At 48.3% G+C, this 26,547-nt stretch overlaps 1 protein-coding gene across 1 annotated transcript in view; it reads left to right on the top strand.

The window, feature by feature from the left end:
- ABCC1 (ATP binding cassette subfamily C member 1) overlaps positions 1-26,547 on the top strand; it is a 150,016-nt gene that overhangs the window by 23,379 nt on the left and 100,090 nt on the right. Inside the window, exons 5-10 of the mRNA XM_030798043.1 lie at positions 4,311-4,372; positions 7,962-8,093; positions 16,223-16,453; positions 17,616-17,793; positions 19,921-20,082; positions 24,506-24,598. Of these exons, the coding sequence (XP_030653903.1) occupies positions 4,311-4,372; positions 7,962-8,093; positions 16,223-16,453; positions 17,616-17,793; positions 19,921-20,082; positions 24,506-24,598 (858 nt within the window). The remainder of the gene's footprint in view (positions 1-4,310; positions 4,373-7,961; positions 8,094-16,222; positions 16,454-17,615; positions 17,794-19,920; positions 20,083-24,505; positions 24,599-26,547) is intronic.

Here is a 26,547-nt window from a genome sequence, read left to right as displayed (position 1 = left end):
TGAGGCTTGGAAGTGAAGGGAATTGCCCGAGGTCATCAGCTAGAATATAGCAGGGCTGGGATTAGAACCCAGGTCTGTCCGGGTCCATGGTCTGATCTGAACTTTGCTTCGGTTGGTCTGGAATGTAGTCCATGCACCGGCTGCATCTGATGACCTTATTAAAGATCTGTGGCGGACAGGGTCCTCCACCTAGAGGTGCTGATTTAGTTGGTCTGGGGTGGGGCCCTAGGCACTTGCACTTAACAAACTCCTCAGGTGATTCCAGTGGACAGGGCAGGGCTGGGAACTTCATCACCCCTCCAAGCCCCAGAGTGGAGCCTGATCCTTAGCCCTGGCTGTGAATTTGAATCAGTGGAGGAGCTTTTTATTTAGCCTTTTACGATGGAAACATAAAGTAGACAGCATAGGATAATGAACTACCATGAGCTCTTTTTCTTTTCTTTTTATTTATTTTTGAGACAGGGTCTCACTGTTAACCCAGGCTGGAGTGCGATGGCACAATCTCAGCTCGCTGCAACTTCTGCCTCCCGGGTTCAAGCCATTCTTGTGCCTCAGCCTCTTGAGTAGCTGGGACTACAGGCACGTGCCACCATGTCCAGCCAATTTTTATATTTTTTTTGTAGACACATGGTCTTGCCATATTGCCCAGACTGGTCTCGAACTCCTGAACTCAAAGCAATTCTCCCACCTCAGCCTCCCAAAGTGCTGGGGTTACAAGTGTGAGCCACTGCACCCAGCTGCCATGAGCTGTTTACCATGCATTGCATAGGTGAACATTTTAATACGTATCTCAGAAGTACATGGATTTTTTTGTTTATTTTTAATGACTTTTTATTTCGCAGTAGTTTGGCTCACAAAAAGTTGCAAAAATAACAGAGTTCCTGATGTTCATTGCTCAACTTTCTCTAATGATAACATCTAAAAGATAAGAATTTTAAAAACTGTAACTGTTGGGCTGCATGTGATGGCTCATGCCTGTAATTCCAGCACTTTGGGAAGCTGAGGCAGGAGGATCACTTCAGCCCAGGAGTTTGAGACCAGCCTGATCAATATAGCTAGACCCTGTCTTGACAAAAAAAACATGTATATGTGACTGTAATACTAACTTTAATAATAATTCATTAATATCAAATATTCCAGTAATCCATTGTGGTTGCACAGTGGCTCATTCTTCTGTGATATCATTCTTTATGTTTTAGCTGGCATTTTTTTTATGGAAAAGAATTTCCCCTTCATTTCTTTGATCACTGATCACTCTGTAGTGATCGAATAAATGACTGTTTTCCTCAGGGAAGCCTTCTCCGACCCTGGTGAACCAATTGAGTACATTTGGGAAAGGCGGAGAAAATACTTGTTTCTTTCCGCTTTTTCTGTTTTCAAACGGTGACCTGGTTCACTGGCAACATCAGATGTTTCTCTTTATTTCCAGTGTCAATATGAAACTTGTGTATATAAACATATGTGGTAAGGCTGGGCGCAGTGGCTCAAGCCTGTAATCCCACCACTTTGGGAAGCCGAGGTGGGCAGATCACTTGAGTCAGGAGTTCGAGACCAGCCTGTTCACCAACATGGTGAAACCCCATCTCTACTAAAAATACAGACGTTAGCCCAGTGTGGTGGCTGACGCTTGGAATCCCAGCTACTTGGGAAGCCGAGGTGGGAGGATCACTTGAACCCAGGAGGTGGAGGTTGCAGTGAGCCAAGATCACGCCACTGGACTCCAGCCTGGGCGACAGAGCGAGATTCCATCTCAAAAAAACAAAACAAAACAAAAAGCTTGCATGGTATGTTTTAGCCCGTTGTACTTATTCTCCTTGTCAAAGCTCAAATTCTCCTTCTTTTAGCCTGCAGCGGCCACTTCTGCTTGGCTCCTGAGCCTTTTAACAATCCTGTTCATGCTTAGTTTCCTTGTTGTCCGGTGTGACAAGATGTTCTTGGCTTATCTTGCATATTTCCTGCCCAGCCACTTTTCCAAGAAAAATCTGGAAGTTTAAAACAAAAACAAAGCTTCAGTGCCCCAGTTGCACCCCGAACCAGCTTAATCAGATTCCCTGGTGCGGGTAGGGCCCGGATAAAGTATTATTTTTATTTTTATTTTTTTCGAGACAGGGTCTCTAGGCTGGAGTGCAGTGGCACGATCTCAGCTCACTGCAACCTCCGCCTCATGGATTCAAGCGATTCTGCCTCAGCCTCCCGAGTAGCTGAGTTTGCAGGCGTCCGCCACCACATCCAGCTAATTTTTTGTTTTTTTGGTAGAGACGGGGTTTCATCATGTTGCCTAGGCTGGTCTTGAACTCCTGACTTCAAGTGATCTGCCTGCCTTGGCCTCCCAAAGTGCTGGGATTACAGGCGTGAGCCACCACACGCAACCAGGATACAGTATTTTTTAAAAAGCACGCCCAGCCTTGAATGGAAAACCACTTGACGAGAGTATGCCACCTTATCGGGCTCTGTAAATGCCTTATATGTGCACAAGGCTGGAACTTTGAGTGGAGTCCTTGGCTAAAGCTTTCATTACTGCATGGTGACTTCTCTTCCCTCTGCTGCTAAAGCTTGTGTTTCAGAATTTACACCCAGATGCATCCATGTTGAAAGCCAGGTTTTGTCTGTCATCCCAGGAGCTCTGTGTCGATCCCTTTCCTTGCCTGCATGTTGTTCACTTGGGGTTCATCTTCATTTCTCTGGGAAATAAGTTCTTTGATAGCTTGCTTAGAAGCTCTCAGTACTTCCTATTGCCCTTAGAATGAAGACCAAAATATGTGGTCTGCAGTGTAGACTGTGCACAGCCTCCAGTGTAGACTGCTCAGGCTCCTTCTTGGTTCCTGGAGTCTACCATGCTTTCTTCTACCACCAGGCCTTTGCACACACTGCTGTCTGCTGGGAATGCGTTGCCTTTCCTCGTTACTTTGTTCTCCTCTACTCACCCTTCAGATGCCAGCTTGACTGTCTTCCTCGGGGGAGCCTTCTCTGACCTTGGTACACCAGATCAGCCCCCATGCACTTACTTTGTCTCATTGGTAATATTTCTCTCCCTTCAGGACACACATCAAGGCCCAGAAGTTGTAGTTTTGCATTTGTTCATGTGATCATTTGATGCATGTCTCTGTCTGGAGCCTGACTCTTTGGGGCTCACATCCTGACTCCACCGCTTTTAGCTGTGGGACCTTGAACAAATCTTTTCATCTCTGGTCCCCAGTTTTTAAATTAAATTAAATTTTATTTTATTTTATTTTTATTTTGAGACACTCCTGCTCTGTTGCCAGGCTGGAGTGCAGTCGTTCCATCATGGCTCACTGCAATCTCCGCCTCCTGGGTTCAAGCGATTCTCTTGCCTCAGCCTCCCAAGTAGCTGGGACTACAGGCACCCGCCACCACATCCAGCTAATTTTTGTATTTGTAGGAGAGACGGGGTTTCACCATGTTGGCTAGGATGGTCTCGATCTCTTGACCTTGTGATCTGCCTGCCTCGGCCACCCAAAGTGCTGGGATTACAGGCCCAGTTTCTTTTAACTGGGCAAAACAGGGATGATGTAATACTTTTATCTATCTTGTGAGGCGAGGATGAAGATTAAATAAGGTAGTTTGTGTAAAGCACTTAGAACTGAGCTAGCAGGTATTACTGATGATTACTGCAGGAGACCACAAGCTCCATACAGGCAGGGGACATTTCTGTTTGTTTAGATTTGTATGCAGGGTGCTTGGCACAAGGGTTGTGCTCAGGAAATACTTGTTGGATGAATGAATGAATGAAGTAGAGATAATAGTAATACCATGTTTATAGAATTCCATGAGGATATAAAATAATGCAAGTATGTAAGCTCTTGGTAGAGTGTCTAGCACATAGTAGGTGGTCAATAAATATTCAGTGACTGAATGAGTGAAGTGGGACAATAGTAATACCTGCTCATGAGGTTGCCGTAGGGCTATAAGGCAACCCTGTAGTACCGTGTAGAATGCCTAGCACATAATAGGTGCTCAGAAAACATTTGTTGAGCGGATGAGTGAAGTAGGGATGACGTTAACACCAGCTCCTAGGGTTGTTGCGGGGATAGAAGATAAGGCAGGTCTATAGCATGTTGTATTGTGGTTGTACGTGGTAGACACTCAGTTAATTGAAACTGAAAGAGCTGCCATGAGTTTCTCCTGGGGATTAGGAGAGGGTCCTTTTGGGGTACAGAATGGTGTGGAGCTGACACTGATCCTCTGGAAGGAAGAGTGAGCAGCTGACTACTTGCTAAGCTCTGATCTGGATGAAAAGTCGAATCGTTCCTTTCCATCTTCCTCCGAAACCTGTGCTTTCTTTCCACTAGAATCCCTGCCCAGAGTCCAGCGCCTCCTTCCTGTCCAGGATCACCTTCTGGTGGATCACAGGGTAAGGCTGGGCCCCCCAGACCTCAGGGAGGTGGTGGGGAATGAATGAATGAACGAACGAACGAACATGCTCAGCTCCCCTCCTCCCCGACTTCTCCCTCCTTTGCTCTTCTGCAGAGTTGTCTTGAATCTGCGTGTGCTGGCCATGTGGTCTGAGAGACACCAACTCTGTCCAGCAGTTCCGTGAACTTGAATGTGATAAACACATGAGCCGTGAGCAGCTTACACCTCTGCAGAAGGCTTTGCCTGGGACAGCCATATGCTGGACTGCTCTTGCTTTAGCTTCAGATTTGGGTTTTTAAAATATTAGGTATAGTTATTGTTGACATTGTCCCCTCCTGTCCCCCACTCCTTAGAAAAAATAATACTGTATCACCATAGGAAGTATGGGTTAAAAAACCACATGTGCAGATCAGCAGTATAGGAGACATCCAGAGGCAACCAGTATCACCATTTTAGTATGCCTCCTTCTGGTCCTCTTCCTTTTTTTGAGACAGTCTCGCTCTGTCAATCTCAGCTCACTGCAGCCTCCGCCTCCCAGGTTCAAGCGATTCTCCTACCTCAGCCTCCCAGGTAGCTGGGATTACAGGCGTGTGCCACCATGCCTGGCTAATTTTTGTATTTTTAGTAGAGACAGAGTTTTGCCATGTTGGCCAGGCTGGTCTCGAACTCCTGACCACAGGTGACCCACCCGCATCGACCTCTTAAAATGCTGGGATTACAGGTGTGAGCCACCATGCCCAGCTACCTTCTGGTCCTCTTTTTGTATATCTTTTTCTGCCCATTGTTAACATCTTAGTGGGGATTGTTTGAAGAATCTTTTTTTGCCCCAATATGCATCATCTTTTTTTTTTTTTTTTGAGACAGGCTTTCGCTCTGTCGCTGGGGCTGGAGTGCAGTGGCACAGTTGTAGCTCACTGCAGTCCCAATCTGCTGAGCTTAGGTGATGCTCCTGCCTCAGCCTCCTGAGTAGCTGGTACTACAGGCGCACTCCCCCCATGTCCGGCAGATTTTTGTACTTTCTGTAGAGTTGGGGTTGCATCATGTTGCCCAGGCTGGTCTCCAACTCCTGAGCTCAAGTGATTCTCCCGCCTCAGCCTCCCAGAGTGCTGGGATTACAGGCATGAGCCACCATGCCCGGTCTCATCCTTGTCTTAATGACAAACATCGTTTTAAAAAATTAGATGTTTTGAATAATTTCTTCAAATTACTATTAAAAAGCATCACTGGGACAGTTGATGTAATTTGTACATGACTACAGGACACCGGATGCATGCTAATAACATTCATTCTTGTTTTGGAAAATTGTGCTCTAGTTACATAAGAGCATGTCCTGGATTGGAAGGGAATACCTCCAGTTTTTTGGGGGTAAAGGCATGTAGAGCCTATATGTTAACTTTTTTGTTCTGTTTTGTTTTTGGTTTTTTGAGACGGAGTCTTGCTCTGTCGTCCAGGCTGGAGTGCGGTGGCAGGATCTCAGCTCACGGCAACCTCCGCCTCCTGGGTTCAAGAGATTCTCCTGTCTCAGCCTCCTGAGTAGCTGGGATTACAGGGACCTGCTACCATGTCCAGCTAATTTTTGTATTTTTAGTAGAGATGGGGTTTCACTATGTTGTTCAGACTGGTCTCAAGCTCCTGACCTCAGGTGATCCACCCACCTCAGCCTCCCAAGGTGCTGGGATTACAGGTGTGAGCCACCGTGCCAGGCCTTTAACTGTTTAAATGGTTCAGAAAAAGATGATGTGTTTGCATGTGTGTGTGTGTGTTTGTGTGTGTGTGTCAATGGATAGAGACAGAGAATGATATGCAAACGTGGCAGCGTGTTAACAATGGTGAGTTGAGTGAATTCTTAGTATGATTTGAGTAATTTTTCTGTAAGTTTGAAATTATTTTAGAACAAAAGATGAAAGTATTTTACCTTTTATTGTAAAAGTGTTTAGTCTGCTGGGCATGGTGGCTCATGCCTGTAATGTTAGCACTTTGGGAGGTCGAGGTGGGTGGATCACCTGAGGTCATCAGTTCGAGACCAGCCTGGCCTACATGGTGAAACCCTGTCTCCACCAGCAATACAAAAATTAGCCGGGCAGCATACGCCTGTAATCCTAGCTACATGGGAGGGTGAGGCAGGAGAATCGTTTGGATCCGGGAGGTGGAGGTTGCAGTGCGCTGAGATCGCGCCATTGCACTCCAGCCTGGATGGAGTCACATAGATTAATATAATAAAACTCAATAAGCTCATCACCCAGATTTCATGCTTACTAATGCTTTGTCATGTCAGCCTTTTTATTTTTTTATTTTTTCCTTCAACCTATTTTTTTTCTTTTTATAGCGTCTGACTGTGTTGCCCAGGCTGGACGGCAGTGACACAATCACAGCTCTCTGCAGCCTCCACCTCCTGGCCTTAGCAGTCCTCCCACCTCAGCCTCCCGAGTAGCTGGGACTGCGGGTGCGAGCCATCATGACTGGCTAATTTTTTTATTTTTACTTTTTGTAGAGATAGTCTCCCTATGTTGCCCAGGCTAGTCTTGAACTCCAGGGCTCACAAAGTCCTCCAACTTGGGCCTCCCAAAGTGCTAGGATTATAGGCATGAGCTACTGTGCCTGGCGCATATAAGCCTTTATTTTTTTTATTTTTTTTTTTTTTTGAGACGGAGTCTTGCTCTGTCGCCCAGGCTGGAGTGCAGTGGCACAATCTCGGCTCACTGCAAGCTCCGCCTCCCAGGTTCACGCCATTCTCCTGCCTCAGCCTCTCCGAGTAGCTGGGACTACAGGCGCCCGCCACCACGCCCGGCTAATTTTTTGTATTTTTTTTAGTGGAGACGGGGTTTCACCGTAGTCTCCATCTCCTGACCTCATGATCCGCCTGCCTCGGCCTCCCAAAGTGCTGGGATGACAAGCGTGAGCCACTGTGCCCGGCCATATAAGCCTTTTTTAATTTAAAATTTTAAAAAGTTGGCAGGGCACGGTGGCTCACGCCTATAATTCCAAGACTTCGGGAGGCCAAGGTGGGAGGGGTGCTTGAGCCCGGGGTTCAAGACCAGCTTGGGCAACATAGGGAGACTGTGTCTCTACAAAAATAAAAAATAAAAAATTAGCCAGTCATAATGGCTTTCACCCAAAGTCCCAGCTACTCGGGAGGCTGAGGTGGGAGGATCGCTCTAGACCAGGAGCTGGAGGCTGCAGGGAGCTGCGATCGCACCACTGTACTCCATCCTGGGTGACACAGCGAGACCCTGTCTCCAAATAAATAAATGAATGAATGAATAATAAAAAATAAAAAATAAATTAGAGCCATCCTGATATTTCGCTCCTAAATCATCTTTTTTTCCCCTAAGTCTTTTGTATGCACCACTAAAAAAAAAAAAAAATTTTCCTGCATGACCCAACAGAATGAGCTGTAATTAGCTTGTAATATGTGCAAATGTCCAACCACATTCTGACTTCCCCAGCTGCGTGGCTGCCTTTGTTTGCAGCAGGAAGCTATGCTGCAGAGGTGAGCAGCATCAGCAGGTGTGTGAAGTGAGTGAGCCCTGTCTTCCTCCTCCTCTCATTGACTCTTATTGCCTAACCCCCTTGTGTCTTGGCCCTAGGTTGATTGTCCGGGGCTACCGCCAGCCCCTGGAGGGCAGCGACCTCTGGTCCTTAAACAAGGAGGACACGTCGGAACAAGTCGTGCCTGTTTTGGTAAAGAACTGGAAGAAGGAATGTGCCAAGACTAGGAAGTAAGTGTGAGTTTCCTTGTCCTCCAGGATGCCCCGGTCACCTCCTTTCCACTACTGTGGCCTGAATCCAGGATGGGGCCCTGGCAGTGCTGCCTGTTACTAGCTTTGTGGTTCTGGGCAAGATGCCTCACTTCTCCTCCTGGTCTCAGTTTACTTTTCTGCCACATGGGGTAGAATCTCACATGTCATTAAGGCAACTGGATACAGAAAAGAAGAAAGAAGCTGGGTGCGGTGGCTCTCATGTCTAATCCCAGCACGTTGGGAGGCCGAGGCAGGCGGATCACTTGGTCGGGAGTTTGAGACCAGCCTGGCCAACATGGTGAAACCCCATCTCTACTAAAAATACAAAAATTAGCTAGGCGTGGTGGCAGGTGCCTGTAATCCCAGCTACTCAGGAGGCTGAGGCAGGAGAATCACTTGAACCCAGGAGGCGGAGGTTGCAGTGAGCTGAGATTTTGCCACTGCATACTAGTCTGGGAGACCGAATGAGACTCCATCTCAAAAAAAAAGAAGAAAGAAAAATGTTGTCCAAACAGGCAGTTGATGCTGTTTGCCGTGGCGCGTGACTATCCCTCCTTGAGTCAGTCTCACTTTTTTCTGTGTCTTTCTGAGCATCTGGCATCCTGCATGTTCTTGCTGTTTGAATGTTCTGTCCAACATACCCAGCTGACCATGTAAATCTGTTTAGCCAAAGAAGCCCCATTTGAAGGTGATTTTGGCTGTACTGGATTTTAGGCTCTACCCCCTATGTAAGGTGTGCCCCACTACGCCACCTCTGTCATTCTTTCGGGAATCAGGCCAGGGCCCCCCCTGCACATACCTTAACTCATCAGATCTGAGACGCCGTTAGTTGCACGATGCATTATTACTCTATGTAACAGTAAGAAAAGCAGCTGCCAATTAAACAAGGACATAAGACGTGTCTGGAGCCCGGATGAGCTGGAACATGAAATTGCGGGTGACATGGGGGCAGTGGATTGCGGCCATGAGGGTAGTAGAATGGCTGTTTTTGTTCCTGTTGCCTGTTCTGGGGTAAGTGTACTACGATAAGCCGTGATGGGGCCAGTGTGGTGCATTGGATTCCTCACAGACCCATTGGCCTTACAGGGACAAACCCCAGACTGGGGTTCAGTTCCTCATTCTGTTCCAGGGATGCCCAGGATACAGGCCTTCAGTCAGACCCAGATGGTGGGTGGGAATCTGGGACATCCATGGTGCCAGCCACTAGGACATCAGCAGAGGACCTCGTGACTCCGGTCGGAGGCTGTTTGGGTGGTCCAGGTGATGGGAGAAATTGTCTCGTGGGAGGCAGATAGAGCTTGGGCGTCTGTGACTGAGCATTGTAAGGAAACGGCCCATGTCCATGACCCAGTTGAGGTCTTTGGCAGGCAGAGGTGGGGCCCCTGTTGATTACAGTTCTTCATGGAGACAGAACTAGTAGGATGGATGGATGGATGGGTGGATGGATAGATGATAGGTGATAGATTGATAGATGATAGGTAGATGATAGATGGATAGATAGTTGGTGGATGTATACATGGTAGGTGGATAGATAGATGATACATAGATGGATGATTGATAGATGATGGATGGGTGGATGGAGGATGAGAGGGGATCTACTAGGGAAACTGGATCATGTGATTATGGAGGCTGAGAAGTCCCACACTAGGTCATCTGCAACCTGGAGAACCCAGGAAGCTGGTAGCATGGCTCAGGCCAAGTCCAAAAGTCTCAGACCCAGGGAAGCTCATGGTGGAATTCTCAGTCCATAGTCAAAGGCCTGAGAACCTGGAGTCATTGGGTAAGTCCCAGAGTCCAGAGGCCAGACATCCTGGAGTTGTGATGTTCAAGGGTGGGAGAGGATGACATCCCAGCTGCAGAAGAGAGAGCGCCTGCCTTTGCCATTACTCTTTTTGTTGTGTCCGGACCCTCTGCTCATTGGGCGGTGTCACCCACATGGGGCGAGGATGGATCTTCCTTAGTCAATCCACTCATTCAAATGCCAGTCTCGTCTGGAAACACCCTCACAGACACACCCAGAAATAACACTTTACCAGCCATCTGGGTATCCCTTAACCCAGTCAACTTGACCCCTAACATCACCCATCTCATCTGGATTCCTTCAGCCTCACCTGCAGCATCCCCCGCTGCTAAGCGGGCCACATTTGTAGCGTGGGCTTCAGCATTCCTCATCCACTCCTCTGCTGATCACCTGGCTCGGCTTCCTCTCATGGAAGAAGGATGCCCACCTTTGTGTCCCCTGGAGCTTGTCAGGAGAGCAGGTTGCTGGAGACACCATGGGAGAGGCCAATATCACAGCCTTGGGAGGAGGACAGAGTTTGAATCAAGAAGCTCCTCCACTGGCCTGGCCCTTAATCCATTGAGCAGATGAAACTGACTGCTGCTTTTGTGCTTAGCGATGTTTAGTCCCTGAGGGTTCAGAGAGTGGAACAAAAGAGACACGCTCTAGTTGGGTGCCATCGACATTCTATATGGGAGACAGGACGTTGGTTGTGAAACACGCATTGATAAGAAGCTTTGGAGAATGATAGTGTTGGGGTGAGATAAAAATGAGGAAATGAGGGTGAGAGTAACCGAGGAAGCTTTTGTGTGTGTGTGTGTGTGTGTGTGTGTGTGTTTTCTTTCTTTTTTTTTTTTTTTTTTTTTTTTTTTGAGATAGAGTCTCACTCTGTTACCCAGGCTGGAATACAGTAGTGTGATCTCGGCTCACTGCAACCTCTGCCTCTCCGGTTCAAGCAATTCTTCTGCCCCAGCCTCCCAAAGTGCTGGGATTACAGGTGCATGCCACCACACCTGACTAGTTTTTTGCATTTTTAGTAGAGACGGGGTTTCACTATGTTGGCCAGGTTGGTCTCGAACTTCTGACCTCAAGTGATCCTCCTGCCTCGGCCTCCCAAAGTGCTGGGATTATAGGCATGAGCTACCATGCCCAGCTGAGGGAACTGTTTTAGATACAGTGGTCAGAGTTCTACCCAGTGCGGCCATGACCCTTGGTGAGCGTGTGCCTGTCCCTCCCTAAGTCTATCTCTGGCTCTTTCCGAGCATCTGGCATCCTGAGTGTTACTGCTTTTTGAAGTGTTTTTGTTCAGCATGCCCAGCTGACCATGTATGTCTGTTTTAAGAAGGTCACATTTGAGCAGAGACTTGCATCGGAGGGAGTGAGCCTTGTGTGTATCTGTGGAAGGAAGGGCTTTCCAGGTAGAGGGAGCAGCCAGTGCAAAGGCTCTGAGAACGCTTGTGGTGCATCGGGGGCTTGTGTGGCTTGAGGAAAGTGAGTGAGGGGGAGAAAGGAGGAGATGAAGCAGGAGAAGGATTTGCAGGGGTCTCCTCTGAGAGTTAGGGTGGGATTCCAGGTGCAGTGAGAACACAGGGGCAGGTTTTCTGCAAGGCAGTGGTGTGACGTGAGTTCTGTTGTTTGCATGTATGTATGTATTTATTTTAGAGACAGGGTCTTGCTCTGTTGCCCAGGCTGGATTGCAGTGGCATGATCACAGCTCATTGCAGCCTGGAAATTACAGGCTCAAGCAATCCTCCCACCTCATCCTCCAGAGTAGCTGGGATTACAGGTACATACCACCATGCCTGGCTAATTAATTTTATATTTTATATTTATTTTTTGGAGATGGTATTTTGCTCTTGTTGCCTAGGCTAGAGTGCAGTGGCGCTATCTTGGCTCACTGCATCCTCCACCTCCCGGGTTCAAGCAATTTTCCTGCCTCAGCCTCCCAAGTAGCTGGGATTATAGGAATGTACCACCACGCCCGGCTAATTTTGTATTTTTAGTAGAGATGGGGTTTCTCCATGCTGGTCAGGCTGCTCTCAAACTCCTGACCTTAGGTGATCTGCCTGCCTCAGCCTCCCAAAGTGCTGGGATTACAGGCGTGAGCCACTGCACCTGGCCTTTTAAATTTTTTTTTTTTATAGAGACAGATCTCACTGTGTTGCCCAGGCTGGTCTCCAGCTCCTGGCGTCAAGCAGTCCTCCTGCCTCAGCCTCCCAAATAGCTGGGATTACAGGTGTGAGCCACCACACCCAGCTGAGTTCTGGTTTGTAACAACCCAGGCTGCCCTGGGGAAGGTGGATATTAGGGAGAAGAGTGAAGTCAGGGAGACCAGGGTGGGAACCTCAAGGGTTGTCCATGAAGTCCCTTCATGCCTCACTGGGAGCCTCCATTTTATTTATTTATTTATTTTTGAGACAGGGTGTCACTCTTTTGTCCAGGCTGGAGTGCAGTGGCATGATCTCGGCTCACTGCAACCTCCATCTCCTAGGCTGGAGTGATCCTCCCACCTCAGCCTCCCTAGTAGCTGGGACTACAGGCACACGCCACCACACCTGGCTAATTTTTTTTTTTTTGTAGAGATGATGTCTCGCCATGTTGCCCAGGCCGTTCTCAAGTTCCTGAGCTCAAGTAATCCACCTACCTTGGTCTCCCAAAGTGCTGGGATTACAGGCATGAGCCACTGTGCCTGACTGGAGCTTCCATTTTTCACCCAGAGCATTTTCTGAGAATTCAGTGAGATATATGTCATGATAAGCGGTGCCCTAGCCCTGAGTAAATGCTGGGCAGGTTTTACTTGTACAAATTTTATTTATTCATCTGCACACTTTGATCTTGCCAGGGAGGATGTGGTGAGAACTGGGTCTTTGAGCTTGAAAGCGGGCCATTTGAGAAGGGTCTGGCTCTGTTGAGTACCTTGGTGTTTAGGGATGCTCAGCATGGGGCCAGGGGATCATTTCCTTGGGACATTGGTAGACGGATCGCTTGCTTTATTCCCAGAGGCGTAAGCCAGATCTGGCACCTGTAACCCCTGTGAACCTGGAGAGAGTGAGAAGGAAAACTCTGTCCTAGGCTGGAATTTCCTGGTGTGGCCCCTTACACCCAGATCCCTTTAGTTAACCAGAGGAAGGAATGCAGCCCGTGCAGCTCTGGGCTGCTGGGTGTCCTAGGCTCGGGGATCAGGTGAGGGATGCCAGGGCAGGGGGGTCTGCGTGGTTTCCCGGATGCTTCTACCACCTCTCTTCACCCCTGAGTCACGTGTGGGTGGGCATGGTGGCTCATGCCTGTAATTGCAGTACTTTGGGAGGCTGAGGCAGGAGGCTGTCCTGAATGCATGAGTTTGAGACCAGCCTGGCCAACATGGTGAATCCCTGTCTGTGCTAAAAATACAAAAATTAGCCGGATGTGGTGGCGCTTGCCTGTAATCCAGCTACAGGGGGTCTGAGGCATGAATTGCTTGAACCCGGGAAGCAGAGGTTGCAATGAGCCAAGACTGTGCCACTGCACTCCAGCCTGGGTGATAGAATGAGACTCTAGCTCACGGAAAAAAAAAAAAAAAGGCAGCTGTGAGTAATCTCCCTGGTCTACCTTTGGATTTAAAAACCCAGTGCTTCAGGCCAGGCGCAGTGGCTCACGCTTGTAATCCCAGCACTTTGGGAGGCCGAGGCGGGCGGATCACGAGGTCAGGAGATCGAGGCCATCTTGGCTAACATGGTGAAACCCTGTCTCTACTAAAAAATACAAAAAATTAGCTGGGCGTGGTGGCGGGCGCCTGTAGTCCCAGCTACTCTGGCGGCTGAGGCAGGAGAATGGCATGAACCTGGGAGGCGGAGCTTGCAGTGAGCCGAGATTGCACCACTGCACTCCAGCCTGGGTGACAGAGTGAGACTCCGTCTCAAAAAAAAAAACAACCCAGTGCTTCATTGGTTTGTGTGTAGTGGTTTTATGTTCTCTTTTGTGTATGGCCACTCAGAGCTTAGGGCCATTTCGGACTGTGGTTTCTGCTGGCATGAATGTGAAATGCTTCTGTGACTGGAAGAGTTTGGCCGTTTTTGGTTTTTTTTTTTTTTAAGTTAGACATAGTGACCATACCACCAGTCACCCCCTTCCCAGGCATCCAGCCAACAGACCTGAGAACATATGTTCATAAAAGGCTGGTAGAGGAATGTTCTTAGCCACTTTGTGATAACCCAAACTGGAGGTAAGCCAGACATCTATTAGCAAGTGAACAGACAGATGCACCAGTTATGTACATCTGCACAACTGAATACTAAGTGATGTACAAGAATGAACTGTTGGCCAGGCACAGTGGCTCATGCCCATAATCTCAGCACTTTGGGGGGCCAAGGCAGGTGGATCACTTGAGGTCAGGAGTTCGAGACCAGCTTGGATAACATGGTGAAACCCTGTCTCTACTAAAAATATAAAAATTAGCCGGGTGTGGTAGCACGTGCCTGTAATCCCAGCTACTCGGGAGGCTGAGGCAGGAGAATCGCTTGAACCCAGGAGGTGGAGGTTGCAGTGAGTCGAGATCACACCATTGCACTCCAGCCTGTGGGATAGAGCAAGACTCCATCTCAAAAAAAAAAAAAAAAAAAAAAAAAAAAAAAGTCCCCGTAAGATAAAAACTACATTTTGGTGACAGCTTTATTGAGATATTCATACACCACACGATTCACGTATGCAGAACATACAGTTCACTGATTTTTAGTGTGTTCATAGAGTTGTGCAGTCATCATCACAGTCAATTTTATTTATTTGTTTTTTAAGACAGAGTCTTGCTCTGGTGCTGAGGCTGGAGTGCAGTGGTACATCCTCGGCTCATTGCAACCTCCCCTCCTCCTGAGTTCAAGTGATTCTCCTTCCTCACCCTCCCGAGTAGCTGGGATTACAGGCAGCTGCCACCACGCCTGGCTAATTTTTTGTATTTTTAGTAGAGACAAGGTTTTGCCATGTTGGTCAGGCTGTTCTCAAACTCCTGACCTCAAGTGATCCACCCGCCTTGGCCTCCCATAGTGCTGGGATTACAGGCATGAATCACTGCACCCAGTCAAAAAAAAAAAAAATCTTTTTTTAGAAATAGGGTTTTGCTATGTTGCCCTGGCTGGCTGGCCTTTTTTTTGTTTTTTTTTGCATTGAGCTATATGTGCCTATCCCTTTGCCTATCTTGATGATTGTTTTTTTTGTTTGTTTGTTTGTTGTTTTTTTTTTTTTTTTGAGACCAAGTCTTTTTGCCCAGGCTGGAGTGCAATGGTGTGGTCTCAGCTCACCACAACCTCTGCCTCCCGGGTTCAAGCGATTCTCCTGCCTCATTCTCCCAAGTAGCTGGGATTACAGGTATGCACCACCATGCTCGGCTAATTTTGTACTTTTAGTAGAGATGAGATTTCTCCATTTTGGTCAGGCTGGTGTTGAACCTCCCGACCTCAGGTGAGCTGCCCACCTGGGCCTCCCATAGTGCTGGGATTACAGGCATGAGCCACCGCGCCCAGCCTGTTGTTCTTTCTTTTTGAGATGGAGTTTTGCTCTGTCACCCAGGCTGGAGTGCAATGGAGCGATCTCGGCTCACAAAAACCTCCACCTCCCAGGTTCAAGTAATTCTCCTGCCTCAGCCTCCCAAGTAGCTGGGATTACAGGCACCTGCCACCATGCCCGGCTAATTTTTGTATGTTTAGTAGAGGTGGGGTTTTACTATGTTGGTCAGGCTGGTCTCAAACTCCTGACCCCAAGTGATCCACCCACCTTGGCCTCCCAAAGTGCTGGGATTACAGGCGTGACCCACCACGCCCGGCCATGATTGTTATTTTGTATTATTTTGAAATCAGGAAGTGTGAATCCTCCAACTTGGTTCTTATTTTTCACGATTGTTCTGGCTGTTCTGGATCCTTGAGTTTCCATGTGAATTTTATAGAGTTAGCTCATAATTTCTACCTGGCAGCCAGCTGGGCTTTTGATGGGGATTGCCTTAACTCTAGATCAGTTTGGAGCCATCAGTTTTCTAAGTCTTTAACTTATTCAGCTCATTTAATCTTACCTACCTTCGAGTTAGGTCCTACTTTTATCCTCATTTCACAGAGGAGGAAACTGAGGCCCAGAGAGCTTAAGGACCTTGCCTGAAGCCACACAACTGGCCAGTGGCCAAGCCAGACCTTGAGCCGGTGGCTCTAGAGCCTGTGTTTGTAACCACTGTGCTGAGCTGCCTCTCTCCCTGGGCTTGTTGTCTTTGACTCTGCCTTCCCTGAAGGGTGACATTCCCTGGCCATGTCCCTGTGGTAGGGGGCTGCGTCTCTGGCAGACCCCACAACGGCTTCACCTCCTTGTGTTCCAGGCAGCCAGTGAAGGTTGTGTACTCCTCCAAGGATCCTGCCCAGCCGAAAGAGAGTTCCAAGGTGGATGCGAATGAGGAGGTGGAGGCTTTGATTGTCAAGTCCCCACAGAAGGAGTGGAACCCCTCCCTGTTTAAGGTGTTATACAAGACCTTTGGGCCCTACTTCCTCATGAGCTTCTTCTTTAAGGCCATCCACGACCTGATGATGTTTTCCGGGCCGCAGATCTTAAAGTAAGACCCCTTCCCTCCCAGGTGGGCTCCATTTTCCCTTCTTGGATTTGATCTTTCAGTTGCATCAGTCATAACCCTGGGGTCATGCTGTGTCCTGAGGTGGGCTCATAGCCAGACGTCTCCATTTTTACTTTAGCTTTTTTGAAAAAAATAGAGACAGGGTCTTGCTTTGTTGGTCAGGCTGGTCTCGAGCTCCTGACTTCAAGCGATCCTCTGGCCTCGGCCTCCCAAAGTGCTGGGATTGCAGATGTGAGCCACGGTCACTGCCTAGCTTTGCTTTATGCTTTACTTAATTACCATATTAGTGAAGACCACTTCGTTTGCAAGTAACAGAAACCCAGTAGGCTCCCCTGAAACCCAAATGGGGAGGATATGGCACTGTCTTGGGAAACCAAGAGCAAGGAAATGCCAGCAGATCTCATGAAAAAACTGCAACCAGGGTTGGGCGCAGTGGCTCTTGCCTGTAATCCCAGCACTTTGGGAGGCCTAGGCGGGAAGATCACCTGAGGTCAGGAGGTCAAGACCAGCCTGGCCAACATGGCAAAACCATCTGCTAAAAATATAAAAATTATCTGGGCATGGTGGCACACGCCTGTAATCCCAGCTACTCAGGAGGCTGAGGCATAAGAATTGCTTGAACCCAGGAGGCAGAGGTTACAGCAAGCTAAGATCGCATCACTGAACTCCAGCCTTGGCGACAGAGCAAGACTTTGTCTCAAAAAAAAAAAAAAAAAAGCAAAGAATAAAAACAACAACAAAAACTGCAACCAGGAACCAGAGAGTCAGAAAGGAGGTTGCCTCTCTCCTCCCTGGCTCTCTGCTGCTCTGTGACTCAGGGGCCACACATTCACATTCATTGTCTTTTCCTCCCTACCTCTTTACCTCGCGTTCACTATGCAATTCCTTTGGGTGACTTGCTGGTGATGAGATAGAGCTAGAGCAGTTAGTGCACAATCCCAAGGCAGAGGCCTCTTTTATGAGCAGTTTGGGCCACCTGCACAGCCAGATCACCACTGTGGACTTGTTTTTCCGTCTGTGAAATTGAAGTGATAGTGTCTAGCTCATCTGGCTCAGGAGAAAGTTGCAGTGCCAACACTGAAGCTCTTTTCTCTGCCCCCACGTGTCAGAAGTCATTCCAGGCCCTCTCTTTGCTCCTTTGCAGGTTGCTCATCAAGTTCGTGAACGACACGAAGGCCCCTAATTGGCAGGGCTACTTCTACACCGTACTGCTGTTCGTCACTGCCTGCCTGCAGACCCTCGTGCTGCACCAGTACTTCCACATCTGTTTCGTCAGTGGCATGAGGATCAAGACCGCTGTCATTGGGGCTGTCTATCGGAAGGTAGGGGGCGCTGTGCCATTGACATGTGGCCCGACTTCCACATCCCCTCCTGCAGCCCTGGGTTACTCTGGGGCCAGCGTGGGGATTTCCAGCCCAGCTTCTGGAGCAGTAGGATGAGGGTAGCTTCCATGACCTTAGGTGTCAGGGACAGTGCGCATCAGGCATTGTACATTAGGAAAGCTGATTTCAAGGGTTGGCGTGTAGATGTCCTTGTGTATCAGCTGTGGGTAATTGAGTTTCTTGGATGGGTCGGTGGCCCTTGGTGTGGGGAAATCCAAGTTTGGATTTTCATTCTGCTGTTGACATTCTGTGTTTCAGCTTGTTGTCACTCTTTTTTTTCGTTGTTTTGAGACCAAGTCTCACTCTCTCCCCCAGACTGGAGTGCAGTGGCATGATCTTGGCTCACTGCAACTTCTGCCTCCTGAGTTCAAGCAATTCTTCTGCCTCAGCCTCCTGAGTAGCTGGGACTACAGGTGCCTGCCACCACGACCGGCTAATTTTTGTATTTTTAGTAGAGACAGGGTTTTGCCATGTGGTCCGGGCTGATCTTGAACTGCTGACCTCAGGTGATCTGCCTGCCTCAGCCTCCCAAAGTGCTGGGATTACAGGCATGAGCCACCATGCCCAGCCTGTTGTTACTCTTAATTTGAACTGAGCAGGTGGCACATTCTTCGCATGATAAGAGTATGTGGCAGGCATTTGTGTACGTCCAATTTCAAAGGAACCAAATGACCTTTTTGATCCCTATAAATTATTATTATTATTTTTTGTCTCGAGGTCAAGGAAACTGCTTGGCCCCTAGGTTAGGAAGAGAGAGTCTTGCAGGTACTTGATGAACTAGAGGAGTGATTCTCAGGCCTGTCTGTGAATTAGACTCACCTGGGGAGCTTAAACTGATGCAGGCCAGGCGCCGTAGCTCCTGCCTGTAATCCCAGCAGTTTGGGAGACCAAGGTGGGGGAATCACTTGAGGCCTGACGTTCAATACCAGCCTGGTCAATATAGCAAGACCCTGGCTCTGTAGACAATAAAAAAAAAATTAGCCAGGTATGGTGGTGTGCACCTGTAGTCCCATCTATTCAGGAGGTTGAGTTAAAAGAATCACTTGAGCCCCGGAGTTGGAGGCTGCTGTGAGTCCTGGTTAGCATCCCTGCATTCCAGCCTGTGTGACAGAATGATACCCTGTCTCAAAAAACAAAAAAACTTCCTGACACCTAGGTCGCACCAGACCAGTGCAAGTGAGATTGCTGAGGTTGCACCCAGGTGTCATTGTTTTTATTTTTTATTTTTATTTTTTGAGATAGGTTCTTGCTCTGTCACCCAGGCTGGAGTGCAGTGGCACGATCTTGGCTCACTGCAGCCTCCACCTCCCGGGCTCGAACGATCCTGCCACCTCAGCCCCCAATGTAGCCAGGACCAGAGGCATGCGCCACCACGCCTGCTAATGTCTTAGTGTTTTTAAAACTCACCAGATGATAGTGTGCAACCGTGTTTGAGGGCCAGGGAGATTTGCCCCTACTAGGGCATGTTTGGCAATATCTGGGGGCATTTTTGGTTGTCCCAACTGGGGGTGAGGGCATGTAGTGGGTCGAGGCCAGGGATGCTGCTAAACCTCCTACAGTGCACAAGACAGCCCCCCAAAGAATTATCCGGCTCCAGATGTCAAGAATGCCAAGGCTTAGAGACCCTGGCCCAGACCCTCAGTCCTTCAGTGGGATCTGGGACCAGCAGCATTGGGACAGCCTGAAAGCGTAGAAATTCAGAATCCCAGGCCACACCCCAGACCTGCAGAATCCGAAACAACTCCCCCAACCCCCCACCACTGCCCCCCAAAAAAACCCAGCCGCATGTTTGCACATTAAAGCATGCGAAGCCCTGGTTTCAAGGACACCTAGGGTCCCTTGCCAATTGATGAGTTCAAGGTTGGGAGGCAGTGAGCACCGTGGATAAGAATGTGGGCTTTGAGATGACACAGGCGTCCCAGGCAGGCAGACAGGTCGGGAGGGGAGGAGCAGAGATCTGCGGCATTTCTGCCCCTGAGAGTCTCTTTCCTCTCCGTGGGTCTGGAGGGAGAGTCAGGCCTCTTCACCTGCCACACTCACCCACCTTCCCTCTCCTTTGTCCCGCAGGCCCTGGTGATCACCAATTCAGCCAGAAAATCCTCCACGGTCGGGGAGATCGTCAACCTCATGTCTGTGGACGCTCAGAGGTTCATGGACTTGGCCACGTACATTAACATGATCTGGTCAGCCCCCCTGCAAGTCATCCTTGCTCTCTACCTCCTGTGGCTGGTGTGTGTTTGACGCCGTTTCCCTTTGCATGCAGGGAGGAACTTCTATGTGTGGGCAGTGGGCTGAGGGAGTGGGTGTTGATGGTAATGGCATGTATAGCTCCCTGGCAGTTCCGGCTGTCGTTCATATTTTATTTTCCAGCCTGTTAACCAGTTCCTTTGTATTTTGTTCCTTTCCTGAGTTGTCAGGTTGATGTTCTCCTTGGTGGCATGACGTTTTCATTTTCTCTTTCCTTGACAGTGTCAGTAATTAACTACCCTACAATGCACACATCATATTTCTCCCCTTGAATCCTCCCAAACGCTAACCAGACTCACTTATTCACTAGTCCCTAATTATGGTGGTCAAGATTCTCTCACTTGCAAAGGATATAAATCTATCTTAAAGTAGCCTAAGTGGCTGGTTGCAGTGGTTCACGCCTGTAATCCCAGCACTTTGGGAGGCCAAGGCGGGTGGATCACCTGAGGTCAGGAGTTCGAGACTAGCCTCAATGTGGAGAAACCCTGTCTCTACTAAAAATACAAAATGAGCTGGGTGTGTTGGTGCATGCCTGTAATCCCAGCTGCTCGGGAGGCTGAGGCAGGAGAATTGCTTGAACCTGGGAGGTGGAGGTTGCGGTGAGCTGAGATCGGGCCATTGCACTCCAAGCCTGGGCAACTCAGAGCAAAACTGCGTCTCAAAAAAAAAAAAAAAAAAAAGTAGTCTAAGTAAGTAAAGGGAACTTTGGGGCTGCCTGTATCTCAGAAATCTGGGGACTAGCTTGAGGCGTGGATTGATCCAGGAGATCAGACAATGTTGTCATTACTCAGTTTCACTCACTCTTTCATCATTTCCTGGCCCTGTTCTCTGAGTTGACATCATTCTCAGTGGTACTTCCCCACATGGCTGCATAGCTTTGGACTGATGACATCCTGACAGATAAAGGTGCCAGAGGAAAGACAAGGCATAATTTCTCTGCACAGCCAGAGTCAGTCTCAGAGAGCAATCTGATTGGCCTGGCTTGGTCCTATTCACACCCCTGAACCAATCACTATGGCCCAGGAGGCAGAGTTCTCTGATTGGCCAGCCTGGGTCACATGTCCTCTCCCATGGCAGAAGGCATGTGATTGACAGCCCTTCCATGTGGAGAGGGAGAGTTCCCGAAATGATGATAAGCAAAGAGGCTCATAGCACAACACATGTCTTGTGCTTTGCTACCTCTGGATCTTTGCCGCTTGCCTTTCCTTCCTTCTTCCTAATTGATGAAAGCCTGCTCATCCCCCAAGGCTGTAACAAACACTACTTCCATTGGTTTCCCCTCCCCTCTCAATTAGATGGACTTCTTCTTTTGAATTTTGAATCCCAATACCTTTAGTATAGGAACTCATCTAATAATACTTTCTGAAATAGTTTTTTTTGTTTTGTTTTTGTTTTGACATGGAGTCACTCTCTGTTGCCCAGGCTGGAGTGTGGTGTGCCATCTCGGCTCGCTGCAGCATCTGCCGCCCAGGTTCAAGCAATTCTCCTGCCTCAGTCTCCCGAGTAACTGGGGCTACAGGCTTATGCCACCATGGCCGCTAATTTTTTTTTTTTTTGTATTTTTAGTAGAGACGATGTTTGACCATGTTGGCTAGGCTGATCTTGAAGTCCTGGCCTCAGGTGATCTACCCTCCGTGGTCTCCCAAAAGTGTTGGAATTACAGGCGTGAGCCACTGCGCCTGGCCCACTTTCTGAAATAGTTTTTTTTTTTTTTTTTTTTTTTGCATGCTCAGTGTACTGCCTCCTCTTTGACGGGTAACATGTTAGCTACTTGCAGGCATACAGCAGCTGACTTTCGTGTCTTCCGTGGGTACAACCCCAGCAGGGCCTGGTACATAATGGGCACAGCTCAAATTATTATCTGTTATTGAAAGAGAAGGGCTGGACGAAATGGCTCATGCCTGTGATCTGAACACTTTGGGAGGCTGAGGCAGGTGGATCATCTGAGGCCAGGAGACCAGCCTGGCCAACATGGCAAAAACCCTGTCTCTACTAAAGATATAAACATTAGCCAGGCATGGTGGTGTATGCGTATAATCTCAACTACTTGGGTGGCTGAGGCAGGAGAATGGCCAGAATCTGGGAGGTGGAGTTTGTATGGAGCTGAGTTTGCGCCACTGCACGCCAGCTTGGGCAATACAGTGAGACTCTGTCTTAAAAAGGAAGAAGAGAAAAATTACTGGTTTATTTGGCTGTAATTCGCTTTTTTTTGTACACTTGTAGAGCAGAAGGTGAGTAAAGTGTTTCTAATAATAAAACTCAGAAAAAACACCAGAATTTAGTAGGCTGGGCACAGATATAGGTGGCATGAGCCTGTAATCCCAGCACTTTGGGAGGCTGAGGTGGAAAGATTGCTTGAAGCCAGGAGTTTGAGACCAGCCTGGGCAACATAGTGAGACCCTGTCTCTACAAAAAAAAAAAACACAACAAAATTTAGCTGGGCGTGGTGGTGCCTACCTGTGGTCCCAGCTACCCTGGAGGCTGAGGCAGGAGGATTGCTTGAGCCTAGGAGTTCAGAGGCTGCAGTGAGCTAGAATCACACCGCTGCACTCCTACCTGGGTGACAAGGCAAGACCCTTTCTCTAGAAGAAAAAAAAATCTAAATAAATTGTCTTTTCAAGCAGATGTCTTGGGGAGTCCACTTTCACAAAAGTGCTACTATGGGAAAAGTATTTTTGGAACCTTTGTTTTAGAACTGCCGTCAGGATTGGTTTATGATACATTAAGAAAATTGTCTAACATCACATTTTGTTTTAGATGGTAGTTGCTTGAGCTCAGCACTGTTGACACTTGGGGCCAGACAGTTCTTTGTTGTGGGGGCTGTCTTGTTTTTTTTTTTTTTTTTTTTTAAATGGACAGAGTCTTGCTCTATTGCCCAGGCTGGAGTGCAGTGGTGCGATCATGGCTCACTGCAGCCTTAAATTCCTGGCCTCAGGCAATCTTCCCACTTCGTCATCTCATCTAGCTGGGGATTACGGGTGCACGCCTCTATCCCTGGCTAAGTTATTTTTTTGTAGAAATGGGGGGGCGGGGGGGTGGGTCTCGCTGTGTTGCCCAGGCTGGTCTTGAACTTCTGCCCTCAAGCTGTCTTCCCACTTTGGCCTCCCAAAGTGATGGGATTACAGGTGTGAGTCACTGCACCTGGCCACAAGGCTGTAAGTTATTACAGCAAAATTAGCAAAGAATTAAGGCACACATGGGGCAGTGTTCAAGTGAAGCCTGGTATAGGCTTCCGGGAGTCCCCAGCAGAGCCACACAGGTGCACTAATTCTCTGGCAACCATGATGATTACGTGTGTGAAATGTTGCCAACCAGGGAAGCTTGGTAGGAGCTCAGTGCCTGGGTTTGTATTAGGAGCAGGTCACATAAGCAGCCTTTGCTTGGCATATACCAAAAGTCTAGACTCCCAGAGGGAAAGCGGTGTTCAGCATAAACCATATTGTTTGTACAAACAGTTGAGGCACACTGAGCCACTCTTACCAATTCTGTTAATGGTGGAAACCCTGTAAGTATGCAGACGGTAGCCAAGGGCTAAACTTGTAAGCAGCCTACAAGCAGGATAAGCAGTCAGGTGGTCATATTCACACTTTTCTACTTACTACCTTATTACCTTTCTAAAAATCTAAGCTGGGTGTGATGGCTCGCACCTGTAATCCCAGCTACTTGGGAGGCAGAGGTGGGAAGATTGCTTGAGCCCATGAGTTTGAGACCAGCTTGGGCAACATAGTGAGACCTTGTCTCTACAAAAAATCAAAAAAATAGCTGGGCATGGTGGTGTGACTGTAGTCACAGCTACTTGGGAGGTTGAGTTGGGAGGATCACTTGAGCCCAGGAGATCGAGACCAGTTTGAGTAACATAGTGAGACCTTGTCCTTACAAAAAACCAAAAAAATTAGCTGGGCGTGGTGGTGTGAGTAGTCACAGCTACTTGGGAGGCTGAATTGGGAGGATCGCTGGAGCCCAGGAGTTGGAGACCAGCCTGGGCAATGTAGCAAGACCTAATGCTGACCTGTAGTCCCAGCTACTTTGGAGGCTGAAGTAGGAGGATCACTGATGCAAATAGCCACTCTACTGCAGCCTGGGCAACATAGCGAGACCTCATCTCCTAAAAAAAAAAAAAAAAAATTAGAATTCTAAAGTCGTAATTTGCAAAACTCATGTGGCCCCAAGGGCTTGGGAGAAAGGAGCATGGACTTGCTTATTCTTCAAGGGATTGGGAGGACCCGGAGAGATGCTTAGGAATGAAACCACAGGCTCTTAACACCCTATTGTGGGGTAAAAGGAACACACCTTGATCTGAACTTGGTCAGCAGCATCCACGTGGGATGGATCAGCCGGGGAAGCTGTTAAGGGCCCTGTTTGCTCCTGTCTGGTGAGTGATGAAGAGTCTCCTTTCCTTCCTTAGAACCTGGGCCCTTCCGTCTTCGCTGGAGTGGCGGTGATGGTCCTCATGGTGCCCGTCAATGCTGTGATGGCGATGAAGACCAAGACGTATCAGGTAACGCATGTGTCTCCGCGGGCCCCCAAGCCGGGCCCTAGGCAGGGGCCTCTCCATGCGGATTTTAGTGCAGTTCCTTCTGCTCTGTCCGTGGGGTTCTCAGCCTTGCCTGCCAGTTGGAGTCACCTGGGGAGCCTTAAATGCTGATTCCCTGGCCGCATATCTGGGATTCTGATTCACTTATTGTGGGTGGGGTCTGGACATCAAGATGTTTTAAAGCTTCCCAGGTCACTGTATTGGGCAGCCAAGATTGAGAGCTCCTGACACATGGTTAGATCTTGTAGGCCGGTGACTGGAATCAGAAGGTCTGTGAGCCTCCGAGAGAGTCCTTGTTTCCCACGGTCTTGTTTATTATGTGTATGTGTGACTCAGCTTTCAAGAGTTGAGTACAAATTACCCCCTACTTTTTTCCCCCTTTTTAGCTCTTACCTTATACCAGACATGGTGTTAATCTCTTTATTTAAATTAAAATAATTAATTTCTAAAATGGGGCCTTGCCGTGTTGCCCAGGCTGGTCTCAAACTCCTGGGCTTAAGTGATCCTGTTGCCTCAGCCCTTCAAAGTGTTGGGATTACAGGTGTGAGCCACCATGCCCAGCTTTCAGCTTTTTATTTTTGGAGAAATTTTGTATTTTAAAAAGTTTAAATACCCAAATAATAGAGTGAGGTTTCTTATTATAAAAAAGTTCAAATCAAAGCCAGGCTCACCCCTGTAATTTCAGCATTTTGGGAGGTCAAGGTGGGTGGATCGCCTGAGCTTAGGAGTTCAAGACCAGCCTGGGAAACATGGTGAAACCCTGTCTCTACCAAAAATGGAAAAGTTAGCTGCGTGTGGTGATGCGTGCCTGTAGTCCCAGCTACTTGGGAGGCTGAAGCATGAAGATCACCTGAACCCAGGAGGTCGAAGCTGTAGTGAGCCATGATTGTGCCACTGCACTCCATCCTGGGCAACAGAGTGAGATCTTGTCTTAAAAAAAAAAAAAGAAAAGTTTAAATCATACAAAACTACATAAATTAAAAGGGGATACCTCCTTCCCTACTCTGTCAACTACTGCAAATATATAGAAGCAAATCCTTCTAGAACTTTCTATGTACGTATATACAGACCTGATTAATGGCATAGTTAGGTTTGTTTTTATATATGTGGGGTTTTTTTTGTTTGTTGAGATGGAGTCTCACTCTGTTGCCCAGGCTGGAGTGCAGTGGTATGATCTTGGCTCACTGCAACCTCTGCCTCCCGGGTTCAAGCAGTTCTCCTGCCTCAGCCTCCCGAGCAGCTGGGATTACAGGTGCCCACTACCACACCCAGCTAATTTTTGTATTTTTAGTAGAGATGAGGCTTCACCACATTGGCCAGGCTGGTCTTGAACTCCTGACCTCAGGTGATCCACCCGCCTCGGCCTCCCAAAGTGCTGGGATTACAGGCATGGGCCACCATGCCTGGCCATTATATATGTTTTGTGTGTGTGATATTATTACCATATCTGTTTTTACCTAAATGGGCCCACATGGCAGCATGATTTTTGTCTTTTAGCGCCCTGCTTTGGGGACCTCTCTGTGCTTTGCCGTATAGCTTCAATTCATTCTCCCGACCTGGTGCCTTTTGGTCTATAACGGAGATGGTGCGGTTTATTTCTCTGCTCTTCTGTTGATGGGTATTTATGGTGTGCTGTGGAATTTCAAATGAGAGCGCTTGGCTGCACTGATGGTACCACAGGGAGATGAGTTTCAGGACATGGGCCTGTTGGAAGGAGAGGCCTCACGGGGTAGGGTTGGGTGGGATGGGTGAGGCAGGGGCTTTAGGATCGAGTCACCCTTCAGTCTCTTGATGTGTAGGATGCCCTGAGTGGCCCCACTCAACCCATTTCAGTCCCTGGCCTCCAGATCACGTAGCTTAAATTCTTCCCATCTGTGACCCGGGGATGACTGTAGCACTAAACGATAAAGTTC

The sequence above is a fragment of the Nomascus leucogenys genome, chromosome 18 (assembly GCF_006542625.1).
Source record: "Nomascus leucogenys isolate Asia chromosome 18, Asia_NLE_v1, whole genome shotgun sequence".
Classification (NCBI taxonomy): domain Eukaryota; kingdom Metazoa; phylum Chordata; class Mammalia; order Primates; family Hylobatidae; genus Nomascus; species Nomascus leucogenys.
Note: the sequence above shows the minus strand (reverse complement) of the source record. Positions and strands in the feature narration are given on the sequence as shown.